General features: G+C 36.8%; 2 protein-coding genes across 2 annotated transcripts; both read left to right on the forward strand.

Annotated features, from left to right (window-relative positions):
• The first annotated feature begins 14,642 nt into the window (after positions 1-14,642).
• LOC135136623 (uncharacterized) lies at positions 14,643-15,265 on the forward strand. Its single transcript, XM_064065991.1, has 2 exons — positions 14,643-15,080; positions 15,143-15,265. Exons 1-2 carry the CDS (start codon positions 14,643-14,645, stop codon positions 15,263-15,265), a joined length of 561 nt encoding a protein of 186 aa, XP_063922061.1.
• Positions 15,266-17,518: 2,253 nt separating this feature from the next.
• LOC135136624 (uncharacterized) lies at positions 17,519-18,167 on the forward strand. Its single transcript, XM_064065992.1, has 3 exons — positions 17,519-17,641; positions 17,688-18,013; positions 18,062-18,167. Exons 1-3 carry the CDS (start codon positions 17,519-17,521, stop codon positions 18,165-18,167), a joined length of 555 nt encoding a protein of 184 aa, XP_063922062.1.
• The last annotated feature ends 1,532 nt before the right edge of the window (positions 18,168-19,699 follow it).

Genomic DNA, 19,699 nt, shown 5'->3' on the forward strand with positions numbered 1-19,699 from the left:
ATCTTCGGGTACTTTTTGAAGAGTTGTTTTCAGGTCCCTTATATATGAATTTTTCTCGTGCAACATCGCTTGCAGTTGTTTGACCAGATTTGGTTTCATACCAGAGAAATTGCTGCATCTCAAATTTACCTCTCTCTCGTCTTTACCAATGAAGTAAATTTGAAGAAATTGAGGTTCTTGTTGGGGCAAGGGTAATAAGCTACCAACCAAATGATAAATCTGTCCCTGTACTTTAAACGTGGGCATAAAACCATCTTCTATTATTTTCTTAGCTCCAAAGGACGTCATCTGAAAGCAACTGTTATACCTACTTTCTAATACCATCCATAAAATGAACCTGCTCTGGATGAAGACCCATAATCAAGCTGTGAAGAGGCTCTGACAAGGGTTTAAATGTTGGAAGTTGCACTTTACCACCGGCGCAACACATGCCAGGAGCTTCTTCTTTCCACTCATAAACAAGACAATGTATGCATTTGTGATTCATAGCACCTAGGGCAACAGTTTTATCAGTTTCATAAGCTAATTTAAGATCATACATCATTCCAGACAAAGCTTTAACTTTCCACGGAAGCAATCGCCTTTCTGATCGTTTTCCTGGATTATTCCTTTTATGCCTAAAAACACTTGCTCTATGAACATCTGGATTATTTTGCTGGTAAGTCATCACTGCAGCGCGGTGAGCCTCTGGATTTTTCCGTTGATAAACCATGACAGCCTTACGATGAACATCCGGATTACGTTGCATGTACTTGATAGCGGCATCTTTGAGCTGTTTTTTTCTAGTTGCGTCGGTAAATCTAGCCCGGTGGTGCTTCTTTTTTTCAGTATCATTTTGAGAAATGAAGCTTGGAATTAATTGATCCTCAGAAGATTGATAAAGGTCGAAATGCCCATTAGAAAGATCGTGCGAAGTACTAAAACCTATTTATATCACGACTAAGACGCAATTTACATACGGGATTTTCTTCTATGCCGAATTTTTTATACAACTTTCCGTTATAATAAACCTCAAATACATATGGAAATATTTGTCCAGAAGCCACTAATTCGCACAAACCGCCATAAGTATAGGACTGTGACATTTCGGCAAGGTAATCAGCAGCACTGTTAAAATTATTTCCATCTCTGTCGTGGGATAGGATGGAAAACTCATCCCAACGCTCTACTACGTGTGTTACTATTATCTCCCGCACCTCCCGAGCCATAACTTCAATGCCATATAACAGGTATGATATTGCTCGGAATAAGCAAGCTCCATCGCCAATAATCGGTACGACAGTATGTGGTACCATTGCACCGTTTATGTTTAAGATTTCTACAACCATATCGGAAATATTTTGACAATTCGTGACATAAAACACAACCGTCAACGCCGTTTGGCCTCACGCGTCCGACCGCAGACCGCGTTCGCGTCGCAGTCGCTTACTCGGTGACGTCGCGGCCTCTCTATTTCCATACAACTTCTTAAATTTTAAAAGCTTAAGACTGATTTTTCCAATAACCCTACCACGTACAACTGAAATACGCTTTACATTATTTGTGTTGAACAGCATTAATATCAAGTTCCACGCAAAAATTTACAATAGAAATATTTTTCCCATACACAATTATACACCGCTTTTCACCCCCTTAGGGGTTGAATCTCGGAAAATGCTGAAATACGTGTTTCGTTATCTGTATTGAAGAGCATTAATACCAAGTTTCACGTAAATATTTACAACAGAAATGGTTAGGAAATAGTCTTCCTGTACAAACTTTACCACCGCTTTTCACCCTTGTAGGGGTGGAATTTCCCAAGTTCCTTTCTTAGTGGGTGTTTACATCACAAAAGGAAACTATTGTCCAAATTTCATGTTTCTAGCTGCAGTAGTTTAGGCTCTGCGTTGATGAATCAGTCAGTCAGGACAAACAATTTTATATGTATAGATAAAGAATTCAGGCTCTGAAATATGTGATATCTGATCTCATCTTACTACTCTTTATACCGGAAGGAATTTTCAGAGCAATCTTACGCTGTTTCCTGAAGACATGGAAACCAAAATCCCCGTATTCGCAATATTTTTGTATTCATAGTTACAGCGGATAGAAGAGATGTGAGTTCTATACTTTCCTTGCATAATACTACCTTTCTCCTTGCTTTTCGTATACGTTTTAGAATATTATTTAAATTTTAGCGACCACATTCCTCCCGACGTCCTTTTTTGTTCGCTATTTCGTGAAAACACTGGTATCATAATTGAGGATTCAGTAATAAAAAACACTGGGGTATTCAGTGAGCGGTTTCGTCGAGAATGACGTGAAAGAAGACTTTACTACTTAATTAATGCAAACATTTTTAATTAAAACAAAAGTTTAGCCTTCACATGTAGACCCTTCCATGTGTTACAGTTTATCAAACTGTAATTTCATGCTTAATTCATCAAGTAATTTCATAGATGCGTAGCAGAGATGTGGGCGTTATCATGCATCATGTTATTCAGATATTATCATTGTCGCGTGTTAATAGAGTTTACTAATGCAACTAATGATCGATCACGAAATGTCATTTATATCGTGAATAGAGTCCCGATCTAATTACTCGATTTATGGCCGAATCCAGAGCCAGCAGCAAGTCCTCTCGACCCTTCTGTGCCTGGCAAACAGTGTTATAAATGTGAGAAATCGATGATTTGCCGATAGCTACAACGATAATTGCAGTAATTTATGGGGTACCATATCTAAATGTGTAAGTTATGTTTGTTACGAACGTACACAATTCCCTCGTTCCACCGTATTTACTGGATTTACCAAGAAGTCACGTAAATAAGTTTTAATTAATGTGCAGGTGTTGATGTGACTATTTAATTAATTGATGTTCGAGGATACGATAAAGTGTACGTTTAAACACTGAAACGTAGAAATGTTTTGGAATAATAATTGTGTTGTTAACATCCCCCCGTATTGCACGTTTTACCAATGAGATATTAATAAAAGGGTCTCAAATAAATTGCGTATTTTACATTCTTCACACACATGTGGTGTGGTTCTAATTACGATTTTGTGGTTTTCATTTTCAATTTGGAAATACAAACATGTCATTGTCGTTTATGTTTTCTTTATTCTTTGTACCACGTGCTTGTATACTCGCCAACAAAGTTATTAGTTCAACGTAATGAGATGAGAACGAAATTGGTCTACATCCACGTTATCCCCGTATTCACCAATAAATACACATTTATTAATTTTTTTGTGGGGATAAAAATTTTAATTTTAACTGATGCAACGTAAACATCATAACTTTATTTGGTTCTGTGAATTCTAGTAAAGTTAAATGGATCGTTAAAATAAAATAGGTCGACGGTGACTGAAAAAATTAAAATCATTTAAATTATTTGTGTGCGAGCCATCGTAAAAATTTAAACGAAATTACGAAAATACTGGCAAGACCTTTAATTAAAAAGTTTCGTTTATAATGATATTCTTTTTACATTTTTATACAGAATGTTGATCAAGTTAGTCACAAAATTTATAATTTTGTTAGTTGATATTTTCTTGAAAAATTAGTAATTAAGTATGTATTATCAAACAGGTTCAATTCAATCTTTTAAAATGACGCTTTTTAGCGTAAAAAATGATCAATTTTTCATCTGTCGTCACACCGAAGGGTGGAGCTTAATTATGGTGAAATCATGTTTCTATACCAAAATTTACCATTTTAAACATGTTTTAAGTATGTAATTGTGTTATAATTATTTTTGACATTTGACACATATTTCTTCGTATAGTGTTGTTGAAAGAAAGCTAACATATGTTAAGGACAAAAACAGAACAAAGATTAAGCCCCACCCACCCGCCCTAATCTCAGTTGTGATGAATTTTTCATTCGTTGTCAAGCCGAGGGCGGAGCTTAAATACAAAATTCGTACTTCTGTACAAGGAATTACGAAAACATATTTTAAGTATTATCACATTCTTGGAAAATATGCCATTTTAAGGAAAAGGGGACTATGTAACTCCTCCCATTTATGACAACAACACGATACTTAACCATATGTTTCAAAATGATAATTACGTATAGGAAAACCAGGATTGGGCAATTAAGCCCTACCTCCGGGCTCATGGCGATTGAAAAGAAAGTACCACAATTGAATTAGGGGCGGGTGGGCGGAGTTTATATTTTCCTTTGTTTCTTAATTAACCCTGCATATATTAAGGAAAAACAGCGAAAAGATTAAGCCCCACCCGCCCGCCCTAATCTTAGTTGTGATGAATTTTTCATTCGTTGTGAAGCCGAGGGCGGAGCTTAAATACAAAGTTCATATTTCTGTACAAGGAATTACTTTAAACATATTTTAAGTATTATCATATTCTTGCAAAACATATCATTTTAAGAAAAAGGGGACTACGTATCTCCTCCCACTTATGACAACAACACAATACTTAAACATATGTTTCATAAGATAATTTCTTGGAGAAAATTCAGGACTTTGCAATTAAGCCCCGCCCCCGGGTTCATGTCGATTCAAAAGAAAAAAAACACCACTATTGAAATGGGGCGGGTGGGCGGGGTAAATTTTTGGCCTCTTTTTTTCCTTAATTAAACCTGCATATATTAAGTAAAAAAAAGGGCAAAGATTAAGCCCCACCCACCCGCCCTAATCTCAGTTGTAATGAATTTTTCATTCGTTGTCAAGCCGAGGGCGGAGCTTAAATGCAAAATTCATACTTTTGTACAAGAAATTACGAAAACATGTTTAAGTATTATCATCTTCTTGGAAAATACATCATTTTAAGGAAAAGGGAACTATGTAACTCCCCCCACTTATGACAACAACACGATACTTAAACATACGTGATGTGCATGAAAATCAGGATTTGGCAATTAAGCGCCGCCCTCGGGCTTATGACGGTTGAAAAAAATCACCACAATAGAAATAGGAGCGGGTGGGCGGGGTTTATACTTTGCTTTGTTTCTTAATTAACCCTGCATATGTTAAGGGAAAAACAGACAAAAAATTAAGCCCCACCCACCTACCCTAATCTCAGTTGTGATGAATTTTTCATTCGTTGTCAAGCCGAGGGCGGAGCTTAAAAAGCAAAGCTCGTATTTCTGTATAAGAATTTACGAAAACATGTTTTAAGTATTTTATAATATTCTTAGAAAATTCATCATTTTAAGAAAAAGTGACTTTGTAACTCCCCCCACTTATGACAACAACACCATACTTAAACATATGTGTCAAATGATGTGTAGGAAGATTAGGATTTGGCAATTAAGTGGCGCCCCCGAGCTCATGGCGATTGAAAAAAATCACCACAATTGAAATAGGGGCGGGTGCATATGTTAAGGAAAAAACAGAGAAAAGATTAAGCCCCACCCACCCGCCCTAATCTCAGTTGTGATGAATTTTTCATTCGTTGTCAAGGCGAAGGCGGAGCTTGAATGCAAAGTTCGTATTTCTGTACAAGAAATTAGCAAAACATGTTTTAAGTATTATCGTCTTCTTGGAAAGTATATCATTTTAAGAAAAAGAGGACTATGTAACTCCTCCCACTTATGACAATAACACGATTCTTAAACATATGTTTCAAATGATAATCTCTTGTAGGCACTTCAGGACTTTGCAATTAAGCGCCGCCCCTGGGCTCATGACAGTTAAAAAAAACACCACGATTGAAATGGTGGCGTTTGTGCGGGGTTTATATTTTGCTTTGTTTCTTAATTAACAATGCATATATTAAGGAAAAACAAGGCAAAAAAATAAGCCCCACCCACCCACCCTAGTCTCAATTGCGATAAATTTTTCGTTGTCAAACCGAGGGCGGAGCTTAAATGCAAAATTCGTATTTCTGTCAAGAAATTACGAAAACATGATTTAAGTATTATCATATTGTTAGAAAATTCATCATTTAAAAAAAAAGAGGACTATGTAACTGCTCCCATTTATGACAACAATGCGATACTTAAACATATGTTTCAAAAGATAATTTCTTGTAGGAAATTCTGGACTTTGCAATTAAGCCACGCCCCCAGGCTCATGTCGATTAAAAAAAAAAAACACCACAATTGAAGTGGGGCGGGTGGGCGGGGTTAATATTTTGCTTTTTTTTCTTAATTAACCGTGCATATGTTAAGGAAAAAAAACGGCAAAGATTAAGCCCCACTCACCCGGCTTAATCTCAGTTGTGATGAAATTATCATTTGTTGTCAAGCCCAGGGCGGAGCTTAAATGCAAAATTCGTACTTCTGTACAAGGAATTACGAAATAGTATATTAAGTATTAAGAATGGTAAGAGGTGTTTACTGGTCGAAGACAAAAGTTTGGAGACGGAGCGAAGCGACGTCTCCAATTTGTCTGAGATACTATTTTTTGTACTACCATCAAAAGATTTGCGTCTTTTTATCAAATTCATAAATTGAAAGAATTTATATCAAACATCGAGGTCTTTTTTTTTAATTTAAAATTTGTTACTATGGTTTCGATTAATATAAACAACAATTTTGAATGCGTGATTACTTACCGTTCAGCTGAACAGTAAGTAATTTGCTTACCGTTCTCCTCTTGGTTGTTAGTCGTAGCAACCCGTAAACTGAACTTACGCAATGGTCGTACAAAAACATATATTAAGTATTATCACGTTCTTAGAAAATATATCATCATTTTAAGAAAAAGAGGACTATGTAAGTCCTCCCACTTATGACAACAACGCGATACTTAAATATATGTTTCAAATGATAATTTCTTGTAGGAATTTAGGAAAATCAGGATTTTGCAATTAAACTCTGCCCCCGGGCTCATGTGGAATGAAAAAACTAACCACAATTGAAATGAGAGCGGATGGTCGGGACTTATATTTTGCTTTTTTTGTTAATTAAACCAGCATAAATATTAAGGAAAAAAACAGAGCAAAGTTAATGATTTGTAGCTAGCTATTTTGGCACATTGATGTCGTCAAAAATTGTTTAATCTTTTATTCAGAATTCTGATAGATCCTTTTATTATTAAATTGTCGTAGAAAAGTTTAGCATGTGTTTTTTTTTTTCGAGTATGAAGTATGACTCATCGGTCGGAGAGCGCGGCGTTCGTTAAAGGATAGCCGGGAAGCGAATGTCGCGTCGGGTCCGGAAAACAACAAATTTCTCGAAAAGTCGATGTTACGTTGTGATGGAACACCAAATTTTCTAAATTACATTTTTTCCGATAAAGCTAGCTTTACTTTAAACGGAATAGTAAATCGTCATAATTGTCCACAGTGGTAGGGAAATGGTAATGGTACTGGTAATGGTAATTTATTATCCAACAGACAAAAGATCTATGTGGATACTTGTACATAACTCCGGATAAGTATACAAAAATACATATAACAAAAAAAAAATCAATACAAAACAATCATATAACTAAACACTAATCACTAAAAAATTTTTTCTACCGCCCACGTTTTTTGGTTTTCTAATAGAGCTATTAACGCACGCAAATGACGTCACAGCAGTTCGTTAATAGCGGAAAGGCGTTCTTTAATAGATCTGGTGTAATTTAGATCGGTAAGATTGGTAGCAATGACGAGAAATGTCAGGTGAATGTCAGTGGCAAATCTAAACTTAAAATTTCCCATGTTTCCGGACCCGTAACTTCTTCACAAGACATTTTAACCAATTTTAAATTACAAAAACTCGAATTGGTTCGAGTTACAATTGTTGTTGTGAAAATTCGAACCTCAAATATTTCGTGGTTAGTGTCAGACCGACCCATCACCAACCACGACAAAAGTCCCCAGATTAAAAAAAATGCAAATTTCAATTAAATTTTGGGAAAAAACGTGTGCGGTAGAAAAAATAGTATAAATAACTCGTTCATAAGGCCATTGAGGCACTCATCCTTTATATAACTCGCGGCTTCGCCGCTCGTTCTATAAACTTGGATTCGTGCCTCAATATTTGCCTTATGAAACTCGTTCTTTAATATACTAATATAACTCGACATGCAGGAACGTCAACTACAGTGGCTTAAGAACTGCATGTGTACACAGATAAGTGAAATGTTTGATATTCTGTAAAAAGATGTCTGCAAGTGGAGCAATATTATTGTAACTTCTGCACATATTATATATCGCCGAATAGAAATGTTGATTAGTTCTACACCAATCTACTGCAAATGTCCCAGTATATCGACAATTTAAGCGCGGTATGTGAAACTTAAGATTACTAAGCATATTTTGTGAAAAAATTTTCCCGTGGATCAGCTTATGTAAAAATACAATATTTGCCACCGTTCTTCTATCCTTCAACGAGTATAGATTAAATTCATTAAAAAGAACTACGCTCGAACAAGTTCTTACGGGATCTCTGCCAAATTTCACATAAAACAAATGTTTACAAAATTTTCTTTGAATACGCTCTATTGAAGATATATGAATTTTGTAGTATGGATCCCATACGACGGATGAATATTCCAGTTTAGAACGAATAAATGAATAGTATAATACAAGCAAAGAATCAACATTGGTAAAACCGACAGTATTTCTTATAATAAACCCTAACATTCTATTAGCATGATCACAAATATGTTGAAAATGAGGTATAAATGACAATTGTGAATCAACCACAACACCAAGATCTTTAATTTGGAATACTCTATCTATTTCTGTATCGTTTAATTCATACTTATATTGTGTAGTATTAGGTGATCTAGAAAAGGTTAATACTTTACATTTGGCTACATTAATAGTTTGTTTATTATTGTGACACCATATAATAAAATTATTAAGATCATTTTGAAGCGAGTAACAATCATCTAGCGTAGTAACAGTTTCAGCCACCTTCAGGTCATCAGCATACACAAAGATAGGACACTTAAATTCTAGAAGTGCGTCATTGAAGTATATAATAAATAAAATAGGTCCAAGATTTGACCCTTGCGTTACACCACTCGTAGTTACATAAGTTTTAGAGCGAAAACCATGGTACTCAACATACTGAATGCGATTACACAAAAAGGATTGAAATAACTTTATTAAATTACTACACAGGCCAAATTTGCTCAACTTATCAAGCAAAATCGAGTGATTAACCACATCGCAATGTTTAGATAAATCTGTGTAAATAACATCAACTTGTTTTTTACTTTCAAGAGAATCAGATATGTACTGGATGTATTCACAAAGATTTGTTGACGTTGACTTTCCTTTTATAAAGCCATGTTGACTAGGGGTAAGTAGATTAGAGACATGACTATATAAATTATTAGCTACAATTCTTTCAAAGATCTTACTAAAATTTGAAACTATTGCAATGGGTCTATAATTTTCGATGTTATTACGTACACCAGATTTGAAGACCGGTATAACTTTAGTGGATTTCCATTTATTAGGATATGTAGCCTCAGCAATAGTTAAATTAAACAAGTAGCAAAGGGGTTCACATAAACAAGAAATACAGTCTTTGACAAGGAAAGCAGGCACATTGTCAGGACCCATAGTAAAATTAGAAATGACTTTTTTGACGGCATCCAAAATATCACAGGCATTTATTATGAAATTGTGTAAGACGCTCACCATATCACTTTCTCTATCACAGACTGGAAAATTATCACAGATATTATCACTACTAAAGACGTCGCTGAAATCTATCGCGAAATGATTGACAATTTCTTGTGGATCAGTTAGTTCAATACCTTTATTGAACACATGGCCTGGGATACTCGAGACATTTTTCTTTTGATTAATATATGCCCATAAATTTTTCGGATCTTGCTTGATGTTCGTTTCCGCCGATACCATAAAGTTGATGTATGCCACTTTGATTTCTTTCTTAATGAGTCTCCTAAGATCATTAACTTGTGATAATACTCTATCGAATTTATTTTTTTTATAACTCTTCCATAATTGACGCTTACGTTTAATATAGCCAATGATAGATGGTGTATACCAAACAGGATAATATGTCGTAGTATTAATTGGAGTCTTGGGAATAAATCTATCTAAAAGGTCATAAAGAATGGAATAGAAGTAGTCGCAAGCAACATTGACATCTTTAATAACTAGCAGTTGAGACCAGTCTGTGTTATTCAGGTATCTGTATAGCTCTATATAATTTCCTTTACGAAAATTATATTTGGTCTTAATTGTCGAAAAGTTGAAATTCGACTCTTTCAAATTACCTGCAGGAACTTGTAGAATGATAGACAACGCAGGGTGGTGACCATCTTCATCAACTACTGGAGTATTGGACTGCATTACGGTACATTTCAAATCCTTAGAACAAAGGATTAAGTCTAAAAGTCTACCTTTAGCATTAGTTACTAAGTTCTGCTGCTGTAAATCATTAAAATTAATAAAATCACACAGTGGAATATTCGACCCTGTTAAATAAATCCCGTTGGAGACAAAAATTACAGCAAAATAAATTTGTGGACAGGAATAATAGACACTTGTCTAATAGGACTCTGTTTTTTTGAGAATACGTTAACAGCTGCACTCTATTTAGATTTCTTACTTACTTTGACATGAGAGAATTCCTTGACAACGATTTCGAGGAAATATGGGTAGGGAGACATGGCCGGCTCATTCGCCAGATTCAACACTCCTTGATTTTTGTGGGGGTACGAAAATTTTAAAGTCTTAATAACAAACCAAACAATTTGGAGAATCTTTAAAAATCGAATTTGAACAAAAGTGGGCAATACAAAATGATTACACGTGCATTAGTACCTAGTGGAGACATTTTGAACAATTAATTTTTATTAACAAACAAATTTTCTTCCAATTTTAATAGGACTTTCCCCAAACAAATATTTACAGCCGTTTAACTAATTAACAGAACTATCAGAATTGGAAAGGAAAAGTTCAGTAAAGAATCACTTTTATTTAAGTCTCCTGGAGGCTGCTGAAATTTTTATTCTTGTAAACTGATTGTCATTGAACTTGTTGAATGAACCCTTCGATTTCATTAATAAAACTTATAACCTCTGAATTAAACCCACGTGATAACTATACATATTAAACATTGTTAATATATTAAAACATGTGTATTTTTTATATTATGCATTGTTTGTGCAATGAAAGAATTTTGGTAACTATTCCTAGTGACGAATTTAAAGTTGCCCGAACTTCACTTCCAGGAAACGAGACTTTTCTGTTGATTGTATCTAAGCAAGCAGTCACGAAAGTACATCTACGTTGCGATACAAGCATAAACTCCAAAGTTTCATATTTCATATTTGCAAGTTTGCGGGATAATAAACGAACTTAATAGCAGACTTTTATAAACATACAAATCACGAATGGCCCACATTTACCAGTATCCATGAGAAATTGCGTGGTTCTTGGGGGAAGTGAGTATGTATTATGTTAATTCGGTTGCAATAAATGTTTTCCATTAATTTCGAGCAAAACAGTATCATAAAATATAATCGATAGCTAAAATTAGCTTTCTATTAAAAATCTACTTTCATGTTGCGTGAGATCAATCACATGCTATATCTAAATTAAAAGCAAATACGTAGGTTGTCAAAGTCGCAATTATATTAAATTAAGTCAAAATTATGCCTGGCTTTATGAAAAATATAATAACGAACTAGTGCTGATATTGACGGAAGGAATATTTTTGTCTCAAGTTTCTGCAGAAGACAATAATTCGCAATTTAAAATGTTAACTTAATTTTCAAGTGTGTCATAATCGCCTATTAGAATGCAAACTCGATGGAAATCTGCAAAGCGGTGAGATTAAACTTACCTGCTTTCGGCAAACGACCGTATTATTAAACTTTTATATCTGCAGTAACGAAGGACTTTATTAACTTTACAGTTGTATCAGAAAATAGAACTTACTCTAAAATTCTGAAAATTCGCGTTAATTGTTTATTGCTCCACGACTACCATCTATCGGAATCGATAAATCGTCAATACTAGCACTTGTTTTTCTTTTTTACCAGCTAAATCTCCATAAACCATAAAGCGCACTATGCACGAAGTTTATTATCCGGAAAACTGACTTTATATGGTTAGCCTATTTATTTGACTAAATGTGCAGTGGCCACAACTACCGCCACCACAATTCGGGGAGATCCCTAGTGGACCACGATTGCCAACATTTCCATATCTCATAAAACTTTGCCATAACCTAATCCCCCGCAATGTCACAGACAGAACGGAAACAAGTTTTGTTATGTCCGATACAGGTATGAATATTGTACAAACACCACCCCTTGCCACTCCAACTTTATCAAACCAGTTAAATTTACATTACCATTATTTGGCTTGCTAATGTTGCATCTAATTACAACAAAAAGAAAACTATCTACTGACTGGACAAAGAGAATCAATATCGCTTTCCCATTTTGAAACTTATGAATAAATACATGAAATTGTACGGCTTATGCTGGAAGTTTTCTATCCGTTTAAAAACACGTTCGCGCATAAAAGCTAAACATGACAGTAATGTGGCAGGTATTCCGGAAAAAATAAACAAAATAAAAAGTACGAAGTAAAAAATGCATGAAATAGTAAAGGTTGTACTGTTAAGTTTTAAACAGAATATTTCTGGAGCTGTCAACACAGAAAACTTTGTAATTTCGTTTCCCAATTGTGTTGTTAACGTTACGAAGTAGAGCAATAGCAACGCGATCATATAAAACCCTGCGATCGAAATTATCATGGTCGGAATGGTCTATAGAATGACCACATTAATTTTAGTAGTTAAATTCATTGCGCATGAACAATACAGCAGTAGTTAAAATCATCAGTCATGAAAAAAGAAACTATTAACCTTTTTAGCTGCTTTAAAACTATATCTACCAGGTATTTATCTCAACCAGTTACTTCAGAACTATTTTATGAAGAAAATACATTTAGCAATAAAGGAATCACAGCATAAATCTATCGAGAGACATCATAAAATGATTTTGCCGGATGTGAACACAACTTTTAATTTTTAAATAGCTACACTACTTCCTGTTGTTACTATTTTCTTTTTTAATATTCTTGTTTTCGCAGCTGAATTTATATTTATAAGCATATAACAGCGAATGTGAATGCACTGATAGAGAAAATTACGGAGTTCTCCGTTAACATAAATTAAGAAAAGCGCTAGAACATTTTTGAAAAGAAAAAGATAAGGATATTTGTAGCAAAATGGAAAGAAAAGATCAACGTGTTTAATTTAGTTGAATATTGAAATCATGTAGCACATATTATAAGTGCCAAATAATATCAGGTGAGAGGGTGGGTGGGCGGGGCTAGTATCTGTTAAGATAAGAGTGATTTTGGCAAATGAGATACCTTCTAGGAAAATAGAAATGTTTAAGACCGTACGAAAGATACGAATGAGGCGGCAAAATAGCTCCAACCAAAAGAGCTGCAAGGAAATCATAGAAGAAGCATGTAAAGCCTCAATGAAAAAGACATCAACCAAAAAAATAAGACAGAATATTGGTGGTCAGATGAAATAAAAGAGATGAGGAAAGGATGCATGGTGGCCAGAAGGAAATTAACTAGGAACGAAAAACGCAAACTCACAGAAGAGGAATCTCAAAAGTATATAAGAGAATACCAAGACGCGAAACGAACCCTGACAAGAGATACAGAATACGAAAACAAGACTATGGAAAAAGCTGTGTAAGGAAATAGACAATGACGTATGGGGGAACGGCTATAAAATAGCAGTACGGAAATTAAAAGGAGGCAAAAGGCCAGCCTTACTCACAACAGACAGAGTAAAAACCATTATAGAGAATTTATTCCCCACACATAAACCACTAGTGTGGACCAAACCTCAGACAGACAGCGTTCCAGAGTTTACAGAAGAGGAACTTAAAAGCGCAACAAAAAAATCTCCGAACAAAGAAAGCTCCCGGAAACGACGCTTTACCCCCAGAAATCATCAAATGATTGCGAATAAGGAACCTAAATACACACTAGGCTTGATGAACGAGTTGCTTAGAAAAGGAGAATTCCCCAATGAGTGGAAACTCGCAAAACTGTTGTTGCTAACGAAACCCGGAATAGACCCTACTGAAAGCTCTGTCTATTAGACGCCATTGGAAAGTTATATGAACTCTTAATACGTGAGCGTCTGCAAACCGAAATCGACAAAAATTGAGGTTTTAGCGACAAACAATACGGCCTCCGTAAGAAAAATCAACCCTACATGCCATACAGGAGGTGGTGGTCACAGCGAAGAAAGCAAACAGTGGTACTCGACACACAAAGAAACTTTACCTTCTAATAACACTAGACATTAAGAACGCTTTCAATAATGTTGAATGGAAAAGTATAATGCAGGAGCTAGCAGAGAAAAAAATTCCTTCATATTTAATGGCAGTACCACAGGGCTTTATATTAAGGCCAACACTGTGGAACCTACAATATGACAGCATATTAAATACGACAACAGAAGATGGAATTAAGTTCGTGGTATTCGCGGACGATCTCGCAATATTAGTAACGGGGGAAAGCAAAAAAGAGTTAGAACGAAAAGCAAATCGAATAATAAACAAAGTAAGCAAGGCGCTGGAAAACAAAAAGCTACCACTGGCCCCAGAAAAAGCAGATGCGTGCTCCTTGCAGGAAATAGAAGGGTAGAGGACACTGAGATTACAGTCCAGGTAGTCAAAATAAAGCATAAGAAAACTGTAAAGTACCTAGGAGTCACAATCGATCAACGAATGTGCTTCACGACGCACATAAAAGAAGTGTCCGAGAAAGCCGACAAGCTAGGGACGGCTCTGAGCCAAATAATGCCAAATGTTGAAGTACCGAATGCCTGCAAAAGAAGGCTAATTTGCTCGGCTGTGGAATCCATAAAGTTATATGCAGCCCCCGTATGGCATCTTGCATTAAAGAGGGAAAGCTATAAACAGGCAATGCTTCGAGTACACAGGAAAGCCGCCATCAGAATTAGTAGCGCCTATAGGACCATATTCAACTCAGCAGTGATGGTAATAGCAGGGACGATACCCATTGATATAAAAGCACGAGAAAGAGTCGTCGTATTTAAGAAAGAAGTAATAAAAACAGACGCTAGAACGGATAGTTTAGAGGAATGGCAGTCAAGACGGCGCATTGACAATACGGGAGCTTGGACAAGGAGATTAGTCCCAGAGGTAAAACCATGAATTCTAAGAAAACATGGTAAAACAAATTATTCTATTACTCAAGGATTCAGTGGGCATGGATGCTTTGGGGTGTACCTGAAGCCCATAGGAAAACAAGACAACGAAAGCTGTTGGTATTGCCAAGAAAGGGATACACCGGAACACACGCTGTTCATATGCCAGAGATGGGTTGAAAACTGCAACAAAGCGGAGACCATCATTAGAGGGAGAATTATGCCTAAACACTTGATGGAAAAAAATGCTCCAGAGACAAGCTGGGAGACCTTAAATGATAATATGATAACCAATATAATCAAGAGGAAAACCGAAGATGAAAGAAATAATGGGAAAGCAATATAACAAAATAAAAGGAAACACCATGATGTAATGCCTGGAAAGGCGGTTCCGTGATGTTTCTCAAACATGGTGAAGAAGACAGAGGAGTTTTTAGTTGGTAGGTCTGCCCCCGAACATCTGGGATGCCGGAAATCCAACACTACCTAGGCTTTCCTAGGTGCCTATGAAGGTTTTCTCCTCTGCACAAAAAAAAGGTCAGGTCAGGTCAAATCAGGTCAGGTCAAGTTAGGTCAAATCAGGTCAAATCCAAGAGAGCCAACCTGGTTCCAATTCCAAAACCCCAAAAACCTAACGAGGAAAAGAATAACTACAGACCTATTACTAGATTCGATGGCGAAGGTGTTTGAGCACATACTGAAGAATAGGATCGAGGAGGCACTGTGGATACTATGCCGGAGGGGGTCGAACTCGTCGCCTACACCGATGACTTGTCATCATTGTAAAAGCCAAAAAAGAGCCAGGCTTGACGCGAAGGGGAAACGAAACCATCAAAAGAACAATTAGATGGATGGAGAGAAACGGGCTGGAGGTTGCGTACCAGAAGACAGAGGCGGTAATGTTGAGCGGAAGAAAAAAGCACGGTGAGATATGCTTTACCAGTAGGGAACTAAAAGTAACCGCCGGTAGCTCCGTCAAATATCTGGGTGTAATTTTAGATAATCACCAAAGTTTGAGAGCCCACGTGGCCATGGTTATTATAAAAGCCGAAAAAAACAGTTTAATACCGAGCATGGGAGGAGCCGGGGAGTCCTCCAGACGACTCTTAGGGGCGGTGGGAGAATCCATCCTATTGTATGGGGCGGAAATATGGATAGGTGCCATGGGACCAAAAAGCACAGGGAGAACTTAATCAGGGTTCAAAGGAAACTAGCCCTTAGAACGAGTAGGGCATATCGCACGGTCTCCACGTCAGCAGCATAGATCTTAGTGGGGATGGTGTCAATTAATTTAAAGGCAGTGGAAAAGGCCGAAACCACGCGTACCCCTCAAAAGAGGACAGAAATGAGGGAGAGAACGATGGTCCTGTGGCAAGATAGATAGAAGGGGGAGACGAGAGCAAGCTGGACGAGAAGATTGATCCCGAACATAATACCCTGGATGCAACGAAGACACGGCGAGTTGACCTATCATCTGTGCCCAAATAACATGATTCACTTAATGCTTAGGGACGAAAGGTCTTGGAACGTAGTAGTTAAATACGTGGAGGAAGTAATACAAGCAAGAGAGGCGGAGAAAAGACGGAGCCAGTCTCAAAACTAGGAAGGAAAAGATAGAGCCCTTGCTTGAGCCCGATGTGATGCTAGCGCGATTCCAGGTTCAAGTGGAGAGGAAGAAGATCATGACGGAATATCCCAGAAGGCAACAACATCGGCCGAGCCTGTACGCGTACGGGTAAATGGTACCCGGACCCAAAGTAATTTAGGCTCGAGGTAATGCACCCACAGAAGGGAGCAATTCAGCCATAAAGAAGAAGAGGTTAGGTCAGGTCAGGTCAGGTCAAATTAGAATCAAAGCTTCTGCTAGGCTTGATGAACCAACTCCTAAACAAGGGAGAGTTCCCTAACGAATGGAAAATAGTCAAATTGGTATTGTTGTCTAAACCAGGAAAAGATCCAAACATAAGCTCAGACGCAAGGAAAACTGAACTTATTGGTCACGTTAGATATCAGAAATGCTTTTAACTCAATTGAATGGAGGAGCATCATGAATGCGCTTGGAGCAAGAAAAAACAGTCCCTACCTCATGAACGTACTGGGAAGCTGCTTTTCTAAAAGGTAAATAAAACTTGAAAACGAAGAAACCAAAGAAGTAAACAGCGACGTCCCACAAGTGTCCATACTGAGACCGACATCATGGAACTTAGTATACGATAAGATCTTGGGTGTGAAGAGAAGATACGTGGAAGCGGTAGCCTTCGTGGATGACCGCACTGAAGAAAATAAGACTATTGCTGGCACCGGAAAAAACTGAATGTGTCTTCCTGATAGGAAATAGAAGCACGTCCGACACAGAAATATAAATGGAGGGAGTAAAGATAACGAATAAGAAGTATATCAAATATATACCTGGGAGTAGAGATAGAACAAAGGATGAATTTCGCCACACATGTGAAAACGATAGCCGACAAGGCGGACGAACTATCTGCGCTGTCCCAAATACTACCTAACGTTGACGGCCCTAAAGCCAGTAAGAGAAAATTGCTCTGCTCGTTGGTAGAATCCATTATATTATACGCCGCACCAATTTGGGAGTCGACAGTCGACCATGAAAAAGGGAAAGCTACAGATAGCCGATGACGCGAGTGCACTAAGGATCAGTAGCGCCTATGGGACGATCTCAAACGTAGCGGCAACGGTTAGAGCAAGAATAACACCAATAGACATAAAAGTTCAAGAAAGAACCGCGGTATTTAACAAACAAATGACAAAAACAGAAGCCAGGGAAATATCCATGGAAAAATGGCAAACAAGATGGAACAAAGAAGTAAATGGGACATGGACAAAGAAGCTAATCACAAACATCAAACCGTGGGTCCTTCGAGGATACGGAGAAACAAACCATACAAGCTCTAAGGGGCCAGGGATGTTTTGGAAACTACCTTAGACGAATAGGAAAACGCTCACGCTCTGTAGGTGTAACAGGTGGACCAAATACAGGATATGTGCAGAAAACCAGATGGGAAAAGAGTTACGTGTGGAGAACCTCATTGAAACAATGCTAGACAATGAACAATACTAGGAAAGCGTTGGCGAGATGATAAACAGTATAATGAAGACAAAAGTGGAAGACGAAAGACAAAGGCAGAAAGCTTGAGAAGACAAGAAATAAGGAACAGATCCCTATGATATAATGCTCTGTAGTGCGGTTCCATAAGGGTTCGTTTGGGTCTATAGGAGAAGCAAAAGTATACAGGATAGGGATGTTTACCACGTCAGGGCTAAACCAGAAGGCGTTCCAACCGTGGTCGCAGGGAAGTCAATCTAGATTAGGGGCCACGGTGTTTGTTCTCAAATTTCACACCAACCTGTAAAGAAAAAGGTCAAATCAGGTCAATTTGAGACTCATCCCCAAAAATAATATGATGACGTCACTTCAAAATCGTACATAGTGAATGGGTTTTAAATTGTATGAAGTAACATAGTCCTACACATGTAGTTTATGACTCCGTATTGAGTTTTTAACCGAAACACCCAGATTTTTGGAAAAAAAAGCAAAATTATAAAAAGAGTGAATGGAATAGGGAGCGAGAGTTTTTATCCAAATAAAGGAGTGGGACAGGGATGCCCACTCAGCCCCGCATTGTTTGCAGCGTATCTAGGAAATATAGATTAAATATTCAGAAAAGCACAGACAGGAGGGGTGTTAGTGGGCAAAGAGAAAGTGTGGTCGTTGGCGAACGCAGATGATTTGGTGATTGTGGCAAATAAAAGAGAAGAAATGAAAACAATGATTAAAAATTTCGAGAAAGAATTATGTAAAAAAAGGAATTGGAAGTGAATGTGGAAAAAACAAAAATGGTGGTGTTTGGGAAGAAAGTAAGAAAGGAGAAGGAAGAGTGAGCATAAAGAGGGAAGAAGATCGAACAGGTGAAAGAATTCCAGTACTTGGGATATACATTAAAGGGCAATAACTCAGATAGAGCGCATATTCAAGAAATGGTCTGAAAAGCGATCAAAGGGATAGGGATAGGAGAGAGAAAATTTGGACATGAGAAGAATGATGATGTTTGATAGTTTGATCAAAAGTGTATTTATGTACGGAGCTGAGATTTGAGGATTGAGGGAATATGAAGAAATAGAGAGAGTGCAAGAAAAATACTTAAAATTTTTCGCAAATTCAACTTGAAATTACCCCCTAAGTTAATTTGTACCCCTACTGGGAATCTTATTAAGCCTGTAAGGCAAATAATAAATTAATACTACTATCATAATTATAAAACAAAATTTTTCAATTTAATTTTGAATATGATAGGTATGATAAATTTACTCCAAAATATTGATGACATCAGCTCAAAATTTTGCCGTATAAAGTCCTATCTAAATTGTAGAAAACATGAAAAGCCTGTACTTGTAATTTATCATTCCATTCATATTTTTACTTGCATATAAAAGGTGACTTAAAAAAATTCATAAATGCGTGAATTTATTGAATTTATTTTATTGATTTAATCAGAAACTACAAAACCGAATGCTTTGAAATCTTGGAGATGTTTTGAAGTTATCATAAGCATGGTCAATTTTTTCTCAAAGTGTATTATCATGGGCATCGTA

Source organism: Zophobas morio, unplaced genomic scaffold (genome assembly GCF_036711695.1).
Source record: "Zophobas morio isolate AGI-343-1 ecotype UQ-CSIRO unplaced genomic scaffold, CSIRO_AGI_Zmor_V1 ptg000026l, whole genome shotgun sequence".
NCBI classification, from domain to species: Eukaryota; Metazoa; Arthropoda; class Insecta; order Coleoptera; family Tenebrionidae; genus Zophobas; species Zophobas morio.